Source organism: Diplotaxodon limnothrissa, linkage group LG14, assembly GCF_057381915.1.
Source record: "Diplotaxodon limnothrissa isolate DT_005_m linkage group LG14, D_limnothrissa_male_GT1.1, whole genome shotgun sequence".
Taxonomy (NCBI): Eukaryota; Metazoa; Chordata; class Actinopteri; order Cichliformes; family Cichlidae; genus Diplotaxodon; species Diplotaxodon limnothrissa.
The window spans coordinates 21,746,291-21,769,385 of NC_140609.1; the positions used below are offsets into that span (position 1 = coordinate 21,746,291).

The 23,095-nt window shown below is 40.4% G+C and overlaps 1 protein-coding gene across 2 annotated transcripts; it reads left to right on the forward strand.

Moving 5' to 3' along the window:
- Nucleotides 1–1,545: 1,545 nt before the first annotated feature.
- Nucleotides 1,546–13,508, forward strand: abhd15a (abhydrolase domain containing 15a). 2 transcript variants are annotated; one of them, XM_085371294.1, is made up of 4 exons: nucleotides 1,546–1,748; nucleotides 1,785–2,171; nucleotides 10,684–11,036; nucleotides 12,848–13,508. In XM_085371294.1, the coding sequence occupies exons 1-4, from the start codon at nucleotides 1,623–1,625 to the stop codon at nucleotides 13,506–13,508; spliced, it is 1,527 nt and encodes a 508-aa protein (XP_085227420.1). In that variant the 5' UTR covers nucleotides 1,546–1,622. The 2 variants fall into 2 exon arrangements, with proteins under 2 accessions (XP_085227420.1, XP_085227419.1); XM_085371293.1 differs by having other exon boundaries at nucleotides 1,546–2,171.
- The last annotated feature ends 9,587 nt before the right edge of the window (nucleotides 13,509–23,095 follow it).

The following is a 23,095-nucleotide window of genomic DNA, read 5'->3' on the forward strand; positions in this document are numbered from 1 at the left end:
GGAAAAAGAGTTTTCTGGGAAATGAAAACAGAACTTGAATGCAATATTTAAGGGGACTGAACACATATACACATTCTAGAGATTAAGTTAAAGAACTGAATTGAAGCTGGTCATCACCCAACTTTAGAGCATCACTGCACGCATGGATGCACACAAAGTGCAGAAAAGCAAATATTTGGTGCCTGTGAGGCGTGTTACCACAATGCTTCGGTCTCTTGTTTTTCTTTATTCTCTGCTCAATGTTTTGGTGTCGGCTATTTGTTCTTTCTGGCTAATCCAGTGGACTGATGCAGGCTTGAAACCTGCCACAAAGACACAATGCACTATCGCCTTGCCAGTTTCCGTTTGGGTGTGTTTCCTCTTGCCTGTACACATTACATCTCCACACTGTCACTGTGAGATCAGGATGAAGCACTTAGTTGTGCTTCTAGACTGAGTGTTAAAGATATATTTCACTGCAAAAACAGATGACAGCACTAAAGCTTTTCACAAAATTAATTAACAGTATTTTAGTAATAGCTTTAGATTCTACTGATAAAGATTCAAATGGGATATTCCATGGTAAATACAAATATGGGTTCACCTCGTGTCTGATTTAAAAAAATCTTTTATGCATGGTGTTCAAATGTCCCGCCCTTCACACAGTGGAGAAGAGAAACATTTGTAAATCGTTAAAGTGTTAAATTTCTTTTCATTCATTTGAATTTTGTAGTATGCTGAGTTCGGGCACCAGAGAGATGAGTGGGTACAAACTGGATCTCCCCGCAGTTAAACTGCAGAAGAGTCTGTGTGTCTAATGACAATTGTTCTTTTTTCAGCCTTTCCCACAAGTGAAAATCACAAAAACTGTGCCACCAAGCAAAACTGAAGATGAACAGAAGCCTTAACAGGGTCTCCACCAAAAGTTCACAGATCACTCTTTATTCATTTTTACCTCTCTCACACTTTCCGAGTACAAGGTCACATCTGATAATGGTCGTGCGCGGTACACAGGTCTGCCTCCACCGTGTGTGAAGAGCAAAGTGCAGTTACGGGAGGGTGTGGTTCTTTCCATGAGGCTGATGGAGACGAAGTGTACGGGTTTGTTTGTTGTTGTTGTTTTAAAAATCGTTGTTTACAGGAAGTATTTTCATGGGAGAGTAAATAACAGCACAGATAACCACACATACCTGTTCTCCCCTATAAGGGGTTGGTCTTAATGGGACCCATCGTGGGGGGCGTTTCCAGCAGCGCGTTGCTCACGGATATTTCTCGCGCTATAGACTGTTGGGTGGAAGCGCTGGTGTCGGGAAAGTGCAGTGTGGATAAGTGAACGGAACTGTCCCTGCGTGTTTTATAGCTAGATAATCACAACTGAAGGCATTAACTAGCCTCTGTTGTGGGAGCTGGAATGACAGAAACGCTGCGTAATCAGGACCGCGCGGTTGTAATGACCGGGGACTCGTGCGCTTTGGCACAGGAGGGAGCACTAAGCTTTAACTGAGGAGTTCAGCACCAACAGACAAAAGCAGCAAGGTGCAAGACGGCTAATCTTTCTGTTAACTAATTTGCAATATGCAAATGTAGAATATAAAGTGGAAAGTGTTCGCGTTGTCGCATTTTGCTCATCCCGAACCGTGCCAATGCTGGAATGGCTTTTGGCTCTGTGCTTTGTGATCCTGGTGGTCTCAATCTGGCCAGGCTCCAAATATTTCTGTACCGAGAGCCAGCGCGATGCTTTGCTTCAGAGATTTGGAATTTTACAGCAGGTGGCGAAAGGCAAGACGGAGAAGTGCGTCTCGGAGCGAGAGGGGAGCGACGATGCCCAGTCGGCCTGCGTGGGCGCTTTGACCGGTGAGAAGCAACGCACCGTGGCGCTAATATGTAAACCTTCCGCGCTGGCAAACTACCTGCTGAAGCACTGCTGGACTTTCAGTAACTACTCACCGTGTGTCGGCTGGACATGGCGGGCCAGCGCCTTTCTCCAGAGTGTTTACGAGGCGTGCTGGCCGTACGAAAGCCCGGTCCAGTTTGTGCGAGATAACCTGCAGCTAAGTGATGACGGAGTGGTGGCCTTGGACTGGGCTGTGCCATCCTACCAGAAACGTCGCAGGACTTCGAGTCACTCCACCAGTCCGGTTCTTCTCATCATTCCAAACTCTTTTGGGAAGATCACTAGAAATGTCCTGAAGGTAACTCGTGGGTTATCGGCATGTCAATAAAAACTTAACTGAGTGTAAAGAAGTATATTGTGGAACAAAGAGGAGGCTAGTAGTTTGTATACAGCGTATTGACAACAGGAAGCCATTTGTATCTGCTTTAGAGACAGAAGCAGATACAAATGGCTGAAGTCCCCAGCAGATGAATCTCAACTTGTGTTGTGAACTTTTACAGATGCCCTGTTCCTCTTATCAGTGTTACAGCATAAACCAACGTGATGTAAATACAGCAGTCGCTTGGGAGTTCGTTCTGTCTTATTTGGGGGAGGTTTTTGCATCAAAAATACAAGTGTAGCAGTTTGAGTATTTCAAGAGCTAAATAGCTGGGCAAATGATTAAAAATAAAATAAAACCAGAAACAAATAAGGTAATTTTTAATGCACACCCTTGCACAGTGAATTGCCATCTTAATTAAAAAGAGAAGACGCCAAATAGCCATTTGAGCTTAAGCCATGGCAAGTTGAGTTGAAAGGAAAGAGCAGAGCAGTGAAAAGAGCAGATGCAGTGGCTGCGCCAGTCTTTCAACTGCTCTTTCAATACACTGAGGTAATTGAGTGAGGGATTACAAAGCATCGCTTGACTTGTGAAGGCCGGGGAAGTGCAAGTGCTGCTCCACATGAACGCTTGTTGGTTCATTCACCGTTCTGGCCACCTGGTATCATGCTTCATTTCATACTGTTAGCTCTGTGTGTAAAGCACTCACAGGCTTACTGTCAGCCCTGTGTCAGAAATGACAAGTCTGCAGGAATACTGGAAAATCAAATGTGCCTGACATTAAACTAGGGCAACTCTTTAAAAAAAAGAGGAAAGGATAGAGAGTGACAATAAGGAAGAAATAAGAAGCAAAGAAAACGGAGAGTGCAGCCTACAGCTTTACCACAAGGAAAAGCCTCTGAATGATGTAGAGATGAAGAGTAAGTGATCGGTGCAGCATGCATTTTTTTTTTTTTTTTTTTTTTTTTTTTACTGGCACCCATTATCAGAATACAGTATTTACAATGAACCCGGTCATTTACGCTTGGGAGGGCTGGAAACTGAGGCACCACAAGGGATGTGCACCAATTAAGATTGCTTCTGCTATTGGTGAGACTCACTATGCATAAAGCAGTCACAGTCTCTGTGTGTGGGAGGGAGAGGCAAAGATAAAAAGAGCTCAAACACAACCATGCATCTATATCTGTCACACAAGACTGAAACCAAGGAACATGTAGATTCTTTTATGGGCTTGTGGTTCCTGTCGCCTCCTCTTTAACGCATCCCATTCCAGGGATTTATGAATTTATGAATGAACCACCTCTTCATCAATTATTCATACTTTTACTCACAGTTTGTCTTAGACCTCTTTCGTCTCTCTCATTCTGGTACGGTTCATATGCATTAAACATTGTTTATCATATCTATTACTTTTTACTGCCTTTATATTCAGGTCAGAGTTTTAAATGTACTTGCATACCTCATACCCAGCTGCTGGTAGTTGCTGGTGGCTGTTTTGCCTTGGAAACAGTGGAAACTAACTCCCACCAGTCCTCATAAACCTTTCCAGTTAACAAGTTGCATCTTGCTTGCTTAAACTGTGAGACTGAAATTAAGAAATACTTTACTGTGGTTTATTTCTTGGCCTGGTGCAGCAATGGAGAAATGCACTACATGGGGGTTTAGATAATGTTTTGGTTACATGTAAACTACACTTTATCACTTACATTTTTTTAACCATTTCTTTATGTTACTGTTAAAAAAGCAGCTTTCAGCTTACGAACGTCTTGGATGGAATAGCTGCGTAGCACTTGCTCAGTAAAAGTGGGGAAATTTTTAATATCAACACTCATGATTCTGTCAGTGAGGGATGCAATAAAACCTCAACATTCCCGATTCTGGAAAAAGGGTATGTTTATCAAAAAGCTAACCAGCAGTATTAAACAAAATATGACAAGCTCTGCATAAATGTGCCAAAATCCTGAGCATACTGTTCATCAAATACTTTACTGTCTTTTTCACAAGAAAAAAAAACCTGATCATGGATCTGTTTTCCGTCTCCCCCATCAGTTTTTATAATTTATAGTGTCAGAGCAGTGAGAGAGTCCAAACCATCTCAGCCGTGACTCCCAAAGTTTGTCTCCAAACTGCTCAACCTGAGTTGTCCTTGCAAAAATCTGATTTCCATCTTTTAAAGGTGTAAGATGTGCATATGTCAAGATATGTATAAAGATGCGCACATAACCTCAATGGCTTCTTCAGTAAGTGCGCCTTGGTAATACCAGCTGGTGCCACATCGTTGCACTAGCTGCAGCCTGAACCGCTGATACAAGGGAAGATGAATCCATGCATGTTGTTTTTCTGCTGCCATAGCCCATCTGCTTCAAGTTTCAACAAGTTGTTTGTCCAGAGATGGTCTCCTGCATACCTCGGTTGTAACAAGTGGTATTTTGAGTTAGTGTTGCCTTCATATCAGGTTCAAGCCATTTCCCCTGACTTCTGGCATCACTAAGTCATTTTCACCCAGAGAACTGCTGCTCTCTGCATATTTTCTCTTTTTCAGTCCATTCTCTGTAGATCCTAGAGATGGCTGTGTGGGAAAATCCCAGTAGATCAGCAGTTTGTGAACTGCTGATCTACTTTCTCAGATCAGCGCCTCCGGCAGCACCAGCCCTGCCACATTCAAGACACTTAAGCCACCTTTCTTCCCTATTCTGCTGCTCAGTTTCAAGTTCAGCAGGTCGTTTTGATCATGTCTACGTGCTTAAATGCACTGAGCTGGTGCCAGGTGGCTGTAAAGCACTGGTGCCTAATGAAGTAATAATAAATAATAATAATAATAATAATGGATACTTTATTGATCCCCATGGGGAAATTACTTGTTTTTCTCTGCATTTGACCCATTCACTCAGTGAAGCAGTGGGCAGCCCACTAAGCAGGCGCCCGGGGAGCAGTGTGTAGGGACGGTACCTTGCTCAGGGGTACCTCAGGGTAGCCGTTAAGTGGATTCGAACCGCCGACCTTCCGATCATGGGGCGACCACTTTACCTACTGAGCTATCCCTGCCCCAGTGCATGTGTAAGTGAACAATGCAGACTGCTTTATTTTATACTTAAATTTTATATACTGTACAGAACATAACAAATTGGAAAGGGTGGAAATTAAAACTTTCTGAGAACCATTCACAAAGTTCTCGATTTAATGCAACGTTACATCCACAAATCAGTTTCACGCTTTGCTTGCATTGGTTTTTGTAAAGCAACGCAGTTGCATCATAAACTCACCCATTTCTTCCAGCAACACAGGCTTTTGTTTCTCTACTGTTTGTGTGTTTTACTCCAAACAATTAATATGAAACAGCCTTTCCTTTGATTAGAGTTCATACAAATAGTTGGTCATAAAACTGCCAACCATTTAAATAAACCAGGACACCAGAAATCGTGATTAATACATAACAAATGCAACAACTTTTTTTAAATTGTAGATTTCTATTTTTGATTTAAACGTCTAAAACTAATAGCCTAAAGTGAATGGCGGTATAAACGGCAACATGGTAATATATTGCAGCAAAAATTTGTGTTGACGTTCTGTACATGTGACTGCTGAATAGTATTATAGCAAACTGTTAACCAGCGGACACATTGTTGTTGCCTCTGAAGGGCTTTTGATCAAGTAGCATTCCTAATTGAATGTGAGCACCGCTGACCTTTAGAAGCCTTCTGGTATTAATGTCTTTGTCGCTGTGTGAGGACAAGGGGTGTTGCGCAGTGTGTGCAGCCCTGGGTGGAGGAATTTGTCACGGAGCTGACAGTTTATCAGCACCAGCCAAAAAGTGCTGGAGTGGCTGTTGCAGTACAATTAAACTTAAATCTCTAACAAAACCAACTGCATAGTGTTAGTATAATATATCCCCACAAACTAGAACATGTAGATTTGATCTGACATGTGCTTTGCAGCGACTTTAAAATCACAGAATCTTTCGTGATCAAGTACCAAATGGTAATGCTGAGGCTAAAAACGTCAAGTCCTTTTGAGGTTTAATGATAAAGCTTTTTTTATCATTATTGTGGGTAAACTGCACCGTCTGATGTTTGTTTACACTGTGCGACTGGAAAATACCTTAGTAGGCGGGCAGTTCTCCTAATTTAATCACAGCTGGAGCGCTCATTGTTTGTCACAGCTCTAATATGCTGCTGAAACCGTAAGATCGCTCTGCGTTTCTCTGCATCACCAGGAATTTAACTGAACCCAGAAGTGATTTATATTCATATGTGAATAGTCCTTTCTCCTGTGTGCTCCTCTCAAATCCTGATGATTTGAGGAAGAGGCTAATGAATGAGCAAATGAGTGATGTTCTGGTATAAGAACTCAGCGCAGCACTGACCTAGTAATGTGTCTGGCACAGTAAATCCTCTTTTCATATAGACAACGAAGAAGTGGCAAAACTGCTACTGCAGTCTTTCTCAGCTGGTAAATATTTAATGCTCTTCCCGCAGCCCGTTGGGATTCCTGCAGATTTAAAGTGAAAGGTCATTTAAAATCCAGCCATTTATTTGCACAAAATGTACAATAATCTCACCGTCGTCCCGAGTCACAAGCCTCTGTGTGTCTGTGCACTCTCCTTCTCTTGTGCTGAGATAAAGGATTAGAAGCACTGCAGATTTAGAGGGAAGACAAATCTTCTCCCTGTGCTTCCAGACAACATAATGGGTCATTTGGTCTAATGGTAATATTTAGAGACTAGACTGCAGCAGTTTCTCATTTTCAGTCCCTCTCTGCATGGAGAGCTTTTCACAGTAATTTAGAAAATCACTCGTCATTTGTGATCTGCTCTGAATCAAAACCTTCCCAGAGTTAAATCACAGTCATTTTTTTTTTCCAGGGTAATAAATGAAGACGAAGAGGTTCACTATTTTTTTGATGTTGTCTGTTTGTCATGTGAAAAGGAAAGTTAGAGAACTAAGAATAACCCGTGATTCAGTAAGTTGTAGACCAACCTGTAGCAGCAATAACTCAAATTATGTTTGTGTAAAAATTGGCGTGTAAAAATATAATCATGAGCGAATAATATTATTGCACAGGGGCAGCTATTTAATGCGGTATGCACAATTAAATTCCTTGCACATAAATTCAACAACCTGCATGTGTAGATCTCAGCAGCCAAAAAAAAACTCATCATGCACGTGAGAGTGTCTGTTTGGTGAGCATTGCAGCAGGTTAATGGGGAAATTATGTTTGCATGTCTGCCTGTTTGCAGTCCTTTTGCATGCTCAGACAGTCCATCTACCTGCAAAGAGCGTCTGTTGTCAGACGGGGACTATGTCATAAATATGTCATACAGTCCATCTGTGGGCTCCTGCTGGTGATGTTGTTGGTCTGTCAGCAAGCTGCAGAGAAGAGAGAAGTTCTAACATACAAATAGGGATGGGAATTGATCAAATTTAGCAATTGTTGTTCCATTTTTAAATCTCGTTTCGATTTGATTCCTTATCAATTCTCATTGGCTCAGCTTTGAGAGTCTATCAAAAACATGACATTTGTCTAGAATAAATTACGTTATGTGGTCAAATCTTAGTGTGTGTTGCAGGTATTTTCCCTCTATATTATGTCCAATGTTAATCAAAGAAAATAATGTAATCTTACACAGAACACTTTTCTTTATAGTACAATATGTTTTCTCCGTAAAATGACCTGAAAAACGCTGCCTCATAGTTAACAATACCCGGTTACAACAACCAAACACTAGTTAACAATATCAACTTATAGGGTAAAGTTCCACACACCAATTTCACTCAGCTTTAACATCACTCTGGGTTCTTAGCTAGTTTAGCGTTAGCATGCTGTCTGTGCAGGTGCTTGCAAATGCAGATGTTTGCGCTTTACATCGGCAACATTGTTGCAAAATCTGCAACATTTTTTTTCAATAAAAATAAAAGTAATGTCCATATCCACGCTGTAGACTGTCACTATTTTCATCCTCCCTTCACAAACTAAAATCAGCTGATTGTTGCACAAGTGCAATTGGAACTGATAAGCGGATCCAACTGCCAAGAAGAGCAGCAATTGAAAGGAAGTGAGCTACTGAGTTTATTGAGTTTATTCCCATCTCTACATTCAAAAAGCTGAAATGAAATGCTGTGTTAAAAACAATTAAGTGTCCACTGCAGCCACTGTCTGTGTTTCTTATGGTGTTTTTCTTTTTTTAAAAGCCTTGATTAGGTTTTCTTCATGCTTCTTCCATTCCTAGTCAACTCCACTGTCACAGCCTTCCCTGTTCATAAAGCTTATAATGGTGGACAGCATCGCCGTCATATTGAGCAGAATGCATTTGGGATTTTGGAGGACTGCACAGAGGCACATTTGCTTTGGTTGAAAACCTCTTTGTGGGCCCTAGATGGGCAAATACCTGTGCAAACTGATGCAATCATGGTACCATAAATAAAGAAATAAAGTGTTATTGCTCTCACAAGCAACTGTGCTCTCAAAGCTGAATTCTGCTTTCTCTGATCAGTCTAAATTTTGACAGTTTGGAGGGCAGAGCCCAACGGAAGCATTAAAGTCCATCCATTGATGTCAGTATTTCCGTCATTACGCCGCAAAAAAATAACTATTGGCAGTTAATTCAGCAAAGTTTATTTGTTAAATTGTGAACAGATATGGTATTAAAGAGCAATTATGTTGCTGTCATAGTGTCATTTCGTTTGAGGGTATAATCTGAATGTCTCAGTCACAAAGGTTGTGGAATTACTCGTTTGAAATCACTATGAGAAGTCTGATTAGAGCGAGCACTGCCTGCAAGAGCGTGAATCTGCTGTAGCACTTGTCAAGTGGATACTCTTGTAATGGATTCTCTGTGTAGTTGGTTGCTGAGTTCTACCTGTGTATGTTATTGAATTTACATGTGAGGAATTTAATTCAGAATCAGAGAGACTTTATTAATCCAGAGGGAAATTGGGTTGTCATAGCAGCAAATATACAACAAACATCAAGCACTTATATAAAATGAGGGTAGAAACAGAGATAATGATAGATAAATATTAAGATGAATAGATAAATATAGAGATATAGGTATAAATATAAAAAGACAAGTGCGCATGCAAATATATCTTGTGGTGTACAAGAGTGACAGGATGCACTGAGGCGTGATTAATTCTGTTCCACACGTGTGGACCTGACCCAAGTCGATGAATTGAAGAGTGTGATAGCAGCAGAAAGGAATGACCTCCTTTAATGTTCTTTCAGATAGTTCAAGGAAGCTGTTGCTGAAACTGTTCTTCAGCTTGTCCCAAGTGTGGGAGTCATTGTCCATGATTGCCCGCAGTCTTGTCAGCATTCTGTCACTGATCACCTCCTCCATGGTGGCGAGCTTCATGCCAAGAACAGACTCTGCCGATGAGTTTGTTCAGTCTGTTTGCGTCCTTTGCTTCGATGCCTGCACGCCACAGCAAAGAAGATGGTGCTCACAACAACAGACTGATAAAACATGTAGAGCAGCCTGTTGCATACATTGAATGATCTGAGCCTTCGTAGAAGTCAGTGTTAGCTGAGCACTCCAGCTCGTGATCCAGTTGAACTCCCAGATCCTTATAGGATTGCATAAGCAGCATTGTGCCTGTGCTTGTGAGGTGAAATACTTTGCTCATAATTAGATTTTACCACAAATATAATTCCATGTTTAAGCTCCCGCCACAGCTTCATGAACCAGTTTGGGCCAAGTTTTAGCTGTTGCACAGATGTCCTCACATCTGAATCTAGAATACAACTTCAGATGAGAGGAGTTCATGGTTGACTCTGTGAGTTCAAGGTGCCCAGGTCCTGTGGCTTCAAAACAAGCCCATATCATCACACCTCCACCACTGTGCTTGACAGTTGGTATGAGGTGTGTGTGCTGATAGGCTGTGGTTGCTTTTCTCCAAACATGGTGCTGTAGTTCTTGTTTTAAAACTGGAGAAGCCTTTTAGATGAGAGGTGAAAACTCTTTAAAATAACCTTGGAGAAGTCCAGTTACCTTCTTTTCAAAGTCTTAAGACTACCATGTCCTGGATGACGGAGAACCTACAGATGCATAACCCATTCTTCCGCTGTCTTTTTCTAATTGTACTGTCATTTACTTTATATTTAATATGCTAACTTAAGCCTGTATAGTCTGTAGCTGTTTTAAGTGTATCTGAGCATTGATGTGTGCTGTTGGGAGCTGATAGTTAAACCTATGCTGTAAGACAGTCGTGTGCACTTTAAGCAAAGTTAGACACTTAATTAATGGACACTTAATAAGCAAAGCTTTCTTAGTTTTACCATGTTCTGATTTCCTACAGTAATAGTTTTTTTTTTCCATACAATAAAAGTAATGTTATTCATGTTTGTGTGTTACAGCTGTGAAGATGCTGTGTTCTAAAAAAGTTTTCTGTGTGTGTGTGTGTGTGTGTGTGTGTGTGTGTGTGTGTGTGTGTGTGTGTGTGTGTGTGTGTGTATAAATAAATAATCAATCAATCTGCTTTGTTTCTTTCAACAGTTGTGTGAAATGGCACTGTCCCATGGCTACCTTCCCGTGGTATTCAATCGCCGCAACCACAACAGCTGCCCACTTACAACCGTGAAACTGCAGCAGTTTGGTGATCCTGCAGATCTACGAGAGGCTGTGCGCTACATTCGCTACCGGCAGCCTGCGGGTAGACTGTATGCAGTGAGCGAGAGCTCAGGGTCGGGCCTTCTGCTGTCCTACCTGGGGGAGTGTGGATCTTCAAGCTACGTGACGGCGGCTGTCTGCCTGTCTCCTGTGTTCCGCTGCCAGAGCTGGTTTGAGAGTGGGCTGTGCTGGCCTCTGCAGGGGGCGTTGGTGCTGTACCAGAAAATATGTCTCAGCAGGTACAGAGAGGGGGGGGGGGATAAGAACCAGTTATCCATAGTTTTTACATGATGTCAAAACTACTGGGACATGCCCACCTCATGGGCAAAAGTAGTCCTTTGCACTCCAGCCATTATTTGAATGTCTTCAAATTGAACTTAGCCGAAATATCAGATAGTTGCTGTGCTATCAGATGCATACATCAATGTTTATTTACAGCTGCCAGAAGGGCCAGCGACACACGCTGTTAGTGGCAGCTCATAGAAATGTTTCCTACCTGACACTGGAAAATAATCAGTCAGCTTTACTGTCATGACATGACATTAATGTGAAAAATTTATACTACCAGAACTTTTCTGGCCCTACACTGTAAATGTTCAAGTTGACAAATTGTAAGATTTACATGTAGCTTTGTTTAAGCTTGCTATGTATTACTTACCTTTGCTTTAATGATGAACAATTTCTAGTTCTTCACCTCCCAGACGGTGACATTATTTACCCATTCAGATCAAAATACATGTACCTGTCTATACTTTACGCCAGGATGACATCTTTCATCCTGGCACCGAACTGCAGGTCTAGGAGAGATATTGTCACTTTCAGGGACTTAAATAAAGCTGCCGGGTCAGAATATGGATCACAAGAGATCCAAGTAGTCACCAGACTCAAGACTGGTGAAAAAAGCAACACTTTTGGCCTGCAGTACTGTCCACTATGAGCCAGATGGAGTAATGTTGTGACCACGAGAGCAGTGAGTCTGTCACATGACTGCAAAAAACTGTGTATTGACAGACTGATAGTAAAACAGTGGCCTTAACTCCACAATATTACCACTTGGGTTTTATTTTTATAGCTTTGGCTACATTTTGTATTGTATGATGATTTATGCATATCCATATCGCAACAGCGAGTCAAAAAAAGGCAGATGATTAAATAAGTAAAATCCTCCATAATGTAAGAAGCTCGTCTAATTATTTGACTGCTAATTTGTCTTGTCCATTCTGACTTATTCTTGGGGTTTATTGCTGCATCCCCAGAACAACAGAAGACGAGACAAAGTGTGTATTTGTCCAAATACACGGTAACATTTCAGGAATTCAGTGCTGGAACAGTTTTATTCAGCTTAAATTGTCAAAGTGCAGCCATGTAAGGATAAGGGCATTGTGTCACAAGGTAATTCATTTGAGCTGCTTGCATGCTGTGGCTGAAATTAACATAGCATGAGCTTGTGCTATGTTTGGGTTTGTGACACAGGATGTACAAATTTGACCTATACTAATGAGTAAAATATGCATTGTACACTCAAAGTCATGAGGCCATGTGATCATGTGGCATACACAAAGCACAACACCAAAATAAAAGAATTCTATAAATACAACTGTATGAAAATTTAAGTTTTCTTTTAATGATATTTGGTAGCTTGCAAAGGGAAGAAAAAAAGGAGCTCAATAAGGCTCCGGTTCGAAGTACAACTTAAAATTATGTCCTTTAAGACGGAAAATCGCAATGTTTTTGTGGGCCGAAAGGGAGAAGGAGACTTGTGTGACAAACAGACAAATAAGTACTCACAAACCTTCAATTGGAGAGGCACATACAATTTAGGAAACAGTCATGTCACTGTAGCAACAAATAGCTCGCTCAGTGTTGAGTCATTGATTCTGAGAGACATCGTGACCATGGCAAAGTTTCTCAAATCAAGGCCAATGAGGAGTATGAGACCCATGCAGCTCTTCAGAATTGATTTACTGTTTTTTCATTTGTCTTTGTAACCATCCCTCTGTGTGTGTGTGTGTGTGTGTGTGTGTGTGTGTGTGTGCGCTTGTAATGATAGATACAGGACCGTGCTGGCTGAGACCCTGCAGACAGACACTCTGTTCTCCAGCCATTCTTTGCGTGGCCTGGAGGAAGCACTGTTTTGTCAGCCTGGATATCCTGACTCTACACCTGCAGCACCAACAGGAAACGGCTGTAGCAGCAATACATCAATTACCTGGGATGCTTACTGGGAACACAATGAACCCTTAAGAGATGTGGATGAAGTGGCCATTCCTGTTTTGAGCGTGTGTGCTAAGGATGACCCTATCCGTGGAGATGCCCAGTCCACAGTCCCCTTGGAACTTTTTGAAACAAATCCACATTTTTTTCTCCTCCTAACTGACCGTGGAGGTCACTGCGGTTTCTCCACCCAATCTGAAGGGAATGATGCTGGTGCTGTGGGTGCAGTGGGCTCCGTGGCTGCATCAAACAGAGGGATGGAGAGTCACGGGATCAACTGGAGCCACAGAGCTTCACTGGAATTCTTTAGGGCCACCACGGACTTCTTCAATGCAGAGGAGAGAGCGAAGCAGCTTGCTTCAAGGAGGAGGGGCCTGGGAGGAGCTGCAGGAGGAAGATTTTTTCGCCACCGCAGTGTCAGTACATGTAAAAGAGTGCCAGCTTGTTCTCATAATATCCATGCTATTTACAGCTGGCAGAGATCCTACACACGATGAGGAAGCTTTATGGAGATTAAAGGTACCCTGTGGAGTTTCTGTGTAATCACATTCAGCTATTCCATTTTAGTAAACCAAAAAGGGAGAAAGTTTTAACTTTTACATTCAGATACACTTTAGTCCTCAACAGAGCTGACTTTTCTGCTGGCTCCTTTGACTCGTCTTGCCTCCCATTGTTCATGCGTTGTTGTATTATACATGATGCTCGATGCACATGTAGATGAGTGGAATGGTGTAACGCCATATGTGTGTACATGTGCATTGTTGTGTATGTATGTGAACTCATAGCACTGCTAAAACTAACTAACAATGCGTGCATTGTTTTCACACTGCTAAGTCGGGGCACAAACCATTAGGATAGAAAAATGACAGACCACAAGATTGCAAGCAGTTGTTATGTTCAAAAGTGACACTAAAAAAAAAAATCGACAAATTATGAGTGTCTCTATATTTTTCTACAGACAGATTTAGGTTCTCTGTAACGTCAGCTGTTGCAGGAATTTCTCAGTTATATTAACAAGCTCACTATATGTTTACAGGGTCCAAGTCATCTGCTGCACATTTTCCCCCATTTGCTACATTTGTAGCCACATTTGCTTTGACTTTTGAAACCTTACTGTGTATTGTATTTTGTTGGTTTTACTGCAAGTATATCTATTGAGGACTAAGACTTATGCCTAAGTGAATCAGAGTTTCAGACTAATTGGAGCTGAATGTTAAAGGAGTTTAATTAGTTAATCGACTGTTTTTTCTATGTGTTACAGAGAGTTAAGTGAGTATGTTCTCCTCTGTGTCAGAAAATATCCTGTGATGAACAGAATAGGTGAACACCTGTGAGACTTTTAACCAGTCAGCTTTTATAGGTCTGTGTCATGCGAATGGAAGCACTTTGTAAGTTTTCATTTCGTATCCTTTGACTTCCTGCTCCGAGGCTTTTTCCTGAGCTGCTTGGGATCCGCAGGTGGCTGTTGTTTTACTCTGAGTAGGAGAATTTTGGGTTCATACTTCTACAATAAACAATAAATAAATAAAACTCAGTATTTCTGTTTCCTATTAATTAAGGAAAAGCCAAGGTGCATTATAACAGTGAGTATACAGTAAATCAGGACATTAAGTACCACAGTGCACAAATGATTGTTGTCTTGTGTTTATTGAACAGGCTGTGCCCACGTTTGATGTGTTATATTATGTGACAAGATGAAATTAAAAGTATACTGAGTGAACCAAGACGCGCTGCTGGGTCTGAATTTAATAACCATGCATCCTTCTACTACCGTTAAACAGATTCCTCTTTAATAACGATATGTTGCATGATATTATGTCTTGTTCCATGTTGCAGATCTCATTAAAGCTAACCTGTGGTCTTGTCAACCCCTTATTTTATTTATTTATTTTTTTTAAATCAGTGCTCACAGACATTATCTATTATGGTAAAGTACCCACGGCCTTTCTGTGTGTGCATGTGTGTTACAATCACTGTAGCATTTGTCCTTTCATTGAGCCTTATCCACTCAGACAGCTGGAACCCAGCAGTGTACACACTGAAAGACACAAAATGTGTGCTGGCAGACACATTGTCAACATACAGCCCTGCGGTCAGAAAAGCACACAAATAGAAATAGAAATACAGAGACCTAGAGGAAAACAAACAAGCTGTCAGATATATATTGTTCATATCGATGCACATTATCTGCAGGAAGATTTTCATACTAATCATCCATCCATTTTCTTCCACATATCTAATTCAGGGTGTATAAAAGGCCCCAAAGTTCATAGAATAGTTTTATTGGTGTTTATAAGTTTATATAAGTTCATTTAAGGATGCGACTAAGCTGTTCAAGTATCAAGTGTTGGTTGATCACCTGCACCTAGAGGAGGCCAGATTAATAGCCGATGCTTACCTCAACTCTACCACACCCTTCACTGATACTATGGAGGCCTTCAATGATAAATTGACAATGACAACCTGACATCAGGCGTGGAGACGTCTCGGCATTTGAGAGATTTGCCCTCCAGATAAGATAAGATAAGATAAGATAAGATAAGATAACCTTTATTAGTCCCACACGTGGGAAATTTGTTTTGTCACAGCAGGAAGTGGACAGTGCAAAAGTTATGAGGCAAAAATTAGAATACAATAAGAATAAATACAGTACACAACTGTACAGAATAGAATAAAATAAAATACTATATGCAGTAGAATAAAATAAAATAAATATACAATAAGATAAAAATAGAATACAAATACAAATACTATATACAACTGAGTAAAAATACAACGATGACAGAAAGGATTATTGCACTTAGTATTATTGCATATGTATGGATGTGTGTGCTTGATCAGTTAAAGTCTTTATTATGGAGTCTGACAGCAGTGGGGAGGAAAGACCTGCGAAATCTCTCCGTCCCACACCGTGGGTGCCGCAGTCTCCCACTGAAGGAGCTGCTCAGTGCTGTCACAGTCTGCTGCATGGGGTGGGAGATGTTGTCCATCAGGGATGACAGCTTAGCCGCCGTTCTCCTGTCACTCACCACCTCCACTGGGTCCAGAGGGCATCCTAGAACAGAGCTGGCCCTTCGGATCACCCTGTTCAGTCTCTTCCTGTCCCCAGCAGAGATGCTGCCGCCCCAGCAGACCACGCCATAAAAGATAGCAGTTACGGGCCATCCTAGCCTCAGCAGGGTTTGACCTACGACAGTGGGCCAGCAATAAACGTGACGTCATCAGTCATTTTCCAGAAGAGAGCTGCTCTGCTAGTGTGGAGCTATGGCTGGCCCAGAACAAGGTAGATACCCCAGAATCTACCCTTGAATTGAGCTGGCTATTCCACACAGATGTCCTAGGCTACAAGCATCGTCAAGTTCCATATGCAGTCCCCACGATGCGCAATATCTACAAGGTCCTGGCCAGCCAGTACGACCCCCTAGGGTTCATCTTACCCTACACAACCAAAGTGAAGGTAATCATCTGCCATCTTTGGGACAAGAAAAGGGGTTGGGATGACCCACACCCACCTCAGGAGCTTATGCAGCAGTGGACAGCCTGGGAGGAAGAGGCTGTCCACTGGATGCTGTTTAGCTGCATATCCAGTCATTAAGTCTGACGTCACTAGCCGTGTCTGGGCCTAAACTCCGCTGCAGGTCCATATCAAACGATCACTATGGCATTACCGAGAGTTGAAAAACTGTCTAAAGTCTTTCATCTTTAATAAAATGATCAGCGTTCTGTTCTACCAGGTGTAACAATTGAGTTTAACATACAGGCATCCATGAAAATGGAATTTGTGACATTTAACGGAGTTAGAAGTTAGCAGGGAGTTAGCTCGCTAGCTTCTATCTAAATACAATATAGCATATCCTGACTGCGGGGTTTTGGAAACAAATTAAAACGTACAGCTCTGTTATCACTTCCAACATAAATGAAGACAGAAAACTAAACAGCAGTGATGTTTGTAGGCTTACTGAAGTTTGGCTAGCTGGTATATAATGATGTGCTATGTGACCGCTAGCAACACAGCTATGTTAGCATAATATAAACAAGCTAACTTTTTTTCCACTCAATAAAAGTTAACGTGAGTGTTCTCGGTGGTCAGGAACAAATGTAATCGCATAGCAGGATGCTGTAAAAAGACCAAACTTAAATAAATAGAAGAAAATACAAAACATTAAACATGTTAACAACACAAAAGCCATTAAACGCAGATTACTTTAGGCCCGGAAGTAGGATTCGTCACGTCATCACTTAAAGACCGGATAGTGTGAGCAGTTGAAGTGTGCTATATTTTTGCTGATCTTTATATTTGATTATGTTAACTGTATTATATTATGTCTGTATTTGAGTGTTTTACTTGTCTATTCTCTTTTTTATCATTATTTCCATTGTTTATTTCCTTTGTAGAAAACCACACACACACACACACACACACACACACACACACATGTACACCCGCAACTGTGTTTACAGGCCCAGAAATTGACTGGTGACAATAAAGTGCCTCAAACGGAACCTCAAGCTCCCTTCTTCTTTCATACTCTGGGACAATTTGGCCTTAAGTGGTGTTCTGGCCGACACACCGGGGTGACTGTAGTGCTCAAAGACTGAATCAGTGCCACAGCCGTGCCTATCTTTGATATCTCCACTACACAGGGTCACTGGACTCTATCCCTCCTGTCATAGGCCGAGGGGCAGGGTACACCCTGGACAGGTTGCCAGTCCATTGCAGGGCTAACACATGGAGACAGGCAACCATCCACATCCACCACTTGCATATCTTTGTGGGGAAACTATAGTAACCATGCTGACGGGAAGAACATGCAAACTTCACACAGAAAAGCCCTAGCCTGGCTCCAAAGCCGAGACGTGCTTCCTGTAAGGCTACAGTGCTAAGCACCTCACCACTGTGCCACCCTGTTTCATTTCCCATGAAGTAGCAAATAAAGTTCTATATTTACAGATACTAAACATCAGTTTACTATATAAACATTCTATAGCGGACAAGAAATAATCACCAATGTTATCAGTAGTGTCAGTAGAAGTCAGTTGACACACAAACATGTCTGCCCATAGGTGACATGAAATGTTTTTATTTTAGTCTTATCTTCAAGGCAATTTTTATTATTATTACTAAACTGCATTTATACATCTCCCATTAAACATGCTTCTATTTGGTGTTGAAATGATCAGACTGTGAAGCTTGAATTATTCTTGAATTAATTACCCTACCCTACATATGGTGAAAGGTGCTGACAGGAGACGTGCCCACTTTAAAAAAAAAAAAAAAAAAAGGTCTGTCGCTGTTGCTGATATTAAGTCGGATAATTTATGACCAATCTGTTTCTTCGCAATAAACGCTGACTTTCACTAGCCTCCAAAAAGATTAAGCCATTAAGATTGAATTGCCCTTTCCCGCTTTGCTTATTTAATTCTGACCCAATGGTGTGCTTCAGTGATAAGAGACTGATTTAATTAAAATGACTGATATTCAATTAACAGAACCTGACATATCCATTGCTTTGATTGTACTAAATCATAGGCTCTCTTAAGGGCGGCACACTATTTTTCTGATAAAATCAGTTCAGTAACTTGGCCAAGGATAATTTGACATGCAGACAGGAGCAGAATGACTTGCTGTGCCTATAGCTACAGCCACCTCTGAAGCTTCCTCAGAAATGATCTCAGTTAAAGGTTGGCAGTCAACGGGGAGAAAAGGTTGAGGTATGCTGAATGACAAAAGAACTGGACAAAAAAATCAGTGTCAATATGTCTGATGGCCTCACGAATCCAGATTTGAATCCAGATCTTCATAAGTATATATGGAGGTGGTTAGCCATCTGTCAAACACAGTGGAGGCTCTATCATAGTTTGGATTCCATCTGACTGAAAGTAGATTCAGCTGTACATAGCTAACACATAGCTAAAGCTTATCAGGCATGGAGCCTGGACATCAACATCACTCAAGTTGTGTAAGATCATCTTGCAGCCAACATACAAAGAAGAGTTTTGAATGCCCTTCAAGAAGTCTGGAGAACTATTCCTGAAGACTACTTAAAGAAATGACAAGAAAGTTTGCCTAAGCAAGTTTAGGCTGTATTGCAGAATAAAGGTGGTCACAAAAAAAATGTACAAACTCTGTCTGCACATTTCAATGCACACAATTCAGATGCAGATGCAGATGACACCAACATATTTTTCAGTAGCGATGATTATACTGATCTTGTAATGACTGTAAACAGGGAGCTAAAATTAATAAAAAAATGGATGGACATAAATAAATTATCATTAAATATAAATAAAACTAAAGCAATGTTTTTTGGTAATTTAAAATATAATATAGAATTACCAATTATCATTGAAGGTGTACCAATTGATAATGTGAGTGAAAACAAATTTTTGGGAGTTATAATTGATAACAAAATTTCATGGAAACCCCACGTCAGACACATAAAAACCAAAATTTCTAGAAGCCTCGCAGTTTTGAACAAAGTGAAACAATTCCTTGATAAAGATGCACTTCGTACTCTGTACTGTACCCTGGTTCTTCCATATCTTACATATTGTGTGGAAGTGTGGGGAAATACATATAAAAATACAACTAATCCATTAGTCACAGTACAGAAACGAGAACTGCGTATTATTCACAAGGCTGGTTATCTAGATCATACTCACAAATTCTTTCTTCAGGCAAAGTTACTTAAATTCCAGGATCTGGTTAATTACAATACATCCATAATTTTGTATAAAGCTTTTACTAAACTTTTACCGGCAAATTTACAAACTAGATTTGAAATTCGAGAAAAGGTTTATAATGTGAGAGGCTTTGGAGAATTCAAATTACCCAGAACTCGAACAACCCATAAAGGCTTTTGTGTGTCTGTATGTGGTGTGAAAATCTGGAACAGTCTGAGTTTACAATTGAAACAATGCAAAAATATTCATAGATTTAAATTCCTCTACAAACAGTTGGTCTGGTCACAGTATACTCAATGATGGTTTTAGTGTGCTCTGTAATGTCTGTCCTCTTACCATTGCTGGTATGGATTCCAAAATAAAAAATAAAAAATAAAGTGTGCGTATGTATGTACATATATGTACTTGTGTGTGTAGATATATATGTATGTATATGTATGTGTGTTTGTTACTTGTAGTTATTACTGCCTGTTACCTGTGGTAATGCAATTTATAATTTATATATTCTGTATTCAGTTATGAAGGCTCTAATTGTTGGTTGCGAGCTGCCGCTTAGATGCTTGTATCTGCCCGGGGCTGTTGATGGGTCTGTATGCAATGATGGGCGTAGCTGCGGGAAGTTTATTGTTTTTTTTTGTTGATGAGTGAGTATAGGGGTGGGATTTAATAAGTTTTCTTCGTCCCACTCCTTTTTCAGGCAAGTTTTGTTTTTTGTTTTGTGTATTTTATGTTCAATATAGGTATTTGTTGTGCCTGAAAATGAATAAATAAATGAATGAATGAATGAAATGAATGAATTCCAGTTTTTCTAGCAAAATGTAAAGAAATGAGGGGTGACTCAAGACTTTTGCACAGTTTAGTCAGAATAAAACTGAATAAGCTATTTTCTGTGATAGGGTTTTTCAGCAGCTAGGCCGAGTGTTTCAGCTCTGCAGGGTCTGTAGTTTCCTTTAAGCTTTAAACTTTGTTGTGTAAATTATGTATTGGAAATACTGTTAGGCAATGTTAAAGAACAAAAGGTACAGTTTCATTTTTTGTAAGAGACTGATTGTGCAAACAGTGATTCACATATTTGCTAAATTCTAACAGTCATAAAGTGCAGCAGTGTGTGTGGTCAACTGTGTCTTTTTTCAGTTTGCTGTAATTACTGATTCCAGCTCCATCTTGATGTCATCATCATAAGTTTCTGTGCTTAACTCTAAAGCATAAAAAAGCAGCATGGCACACGTGAGTTACAGCACATGCAGTGAATATGCTACAGTAGAACAACCTCTTTTTTAAATTAATATTTGGAACATTAATAAACACTGAGAACTGAAGTATGATATAAACAGAATATAAAAATATGATGGTGGTTTAAAAAAAAAACTAAAAATCTAACAAAGCAGGGGAGGAACTGTCTACCACAGTATCTCTGGTGTTTTATTTAAGTTGTACCCTCATGTAAACATCCAGGAGGCAAGAACTCCTCCACTATAAACAAACCCGGTGCGCAGTACAACTCTTTTGATGCTTACAGTGGAACAGAGAAGTGAAGAGACACTGAAACATTCGTACTCCTCACTCGATGATTACCAACCGGACCAAGTTCGATTAGAGCGTCACTGACCCAAACCTAAACATCTGTTTTGTCTTTTTTTTTTTTGGCCAGCTGGTTGCATTTTTCTCTGTGATCACATCTACTGAAGAGAATCCAATAGCTAAAATATCTCTAAAGTAACTGCATGAAACTTTAAGCTTTCCTGTAATGTTCTGTAAAATACAAGTAAAAGCTACACCAGCTGAAGGTTTTTTTAATATTTAATCGAGAGTGAAAGTCTTGGGGAAGGTGGTTCTCGGTGTTTCATCTCTTCTTTCATGCTGATTCAGGGGAGTATAGTTTAAAAATGAAAACCTGCAGTGAGTCACATCTCAGCTGTATAATACAGTTCTATTATCATAATTTCAGAGAACAGAGCCTCCACCCTGTTTCACAGATACTTATTGTTGGACCTGTCTCCTCACCTCCTCCATGATGAGGCTTCAGGGAACAATAGATGGGTCAACTGAAGGACCAGATGCATCTCTCAGGTCCTGTTTCTGGCCTGTTTGTTTTTTTTGTTTGTTTTCTTTTTTTGCTCCACTTTTAAAAATTACAACAACGTCTGGCTGCTTGGAAGCAACATATAAAGAAATTGGGGTTGGTGGCTCAAGACTTTTGCACAGTCATGTGTATAAAACATTATCAGTCAAGTACGGATTTGTATTTGAAGTGCTGTTATGCCAAAGAACGCCCAGATTGTTACTTTGAACACCGGCTCCACCTTGTGGATACTGACAGCTACAACAGTTCAATTGTTACCGTACTGCACTAATAGTTTTTAATACTCTGCAGCAATCCCTTCCATTTTATATTCATAAGCACTTTATTTAACAAATACTGTATAGTGATTGGAAAATTGTACATGATCAGAAATATCTTATTATTATATTTTATTATATTAAATTGTTGAATCCATACATGGGCTCAAAGCAAAAGCAGAACTACTCCTTTTTTTTTTTTTTTTTAAATAAAAGGTAAATAAGTGCTTTATTTACCCAGATATGTGAGGAAAAGGTGGGGAATAGCTTAAATAAAGCTAGAAGAAACAGCAAGAGTCTGTTAGCAATAAGAGGGCACACTGCCCAACCATGGCTGTATTGTGATCACATCATAAGTGAGTGCAGCTTTACATCCAAAAGTCCATAAATAGGCCTCCTCATTGCTGTTTCCCTGTGACCTGGTTTTCCGAAGATGACTTTAGCAAGATCACTCGACCTACTTGTCCATCCAAATTAACCAATCATCTCATCTGACGTCGCCATGGAGACCTACTCCTTCTCCTCCTGCTCGGTTGCTGTCAGTGACCAGCAGATGGTAGCATTAACAAGGTTTCTGCCTGGAAAGCTCAACACCACCTTCTCCAGGGGTTGACTCCGCTCTGAGAGATACAATGACGCAGCTATCTCTGCTTTTGGCTTGGAATATTTAGCACCTTGTTTAAAATTAGAGCTAAGCACATGGGGAATAAATTTAGCTGGCAGTTTAAATAGATGTCTGCCGAGTCACACAAGTTGGACACAGCACACATATGTTTGTAACAGGCTTAATAGAGGAGTTCAACTTTCTGAAAACCTGGATATAAAAGCTTTTGATCAATCAAGTTAAGGCGTTTTTCCCCCTCGAGGCTCATATATATATATATATATATATATATATATATATATATATATATATATATATATATATATATATATGGTGCAACGATATTCGTATCGATATTGAACCGTTCGATACAGTGCTTTCGGTTCGGTACGCATATGTATCGAACAATACAATTTTTTTCAATTTTTTTTTTTTCAATTTTTTTTTTTTTTTTTT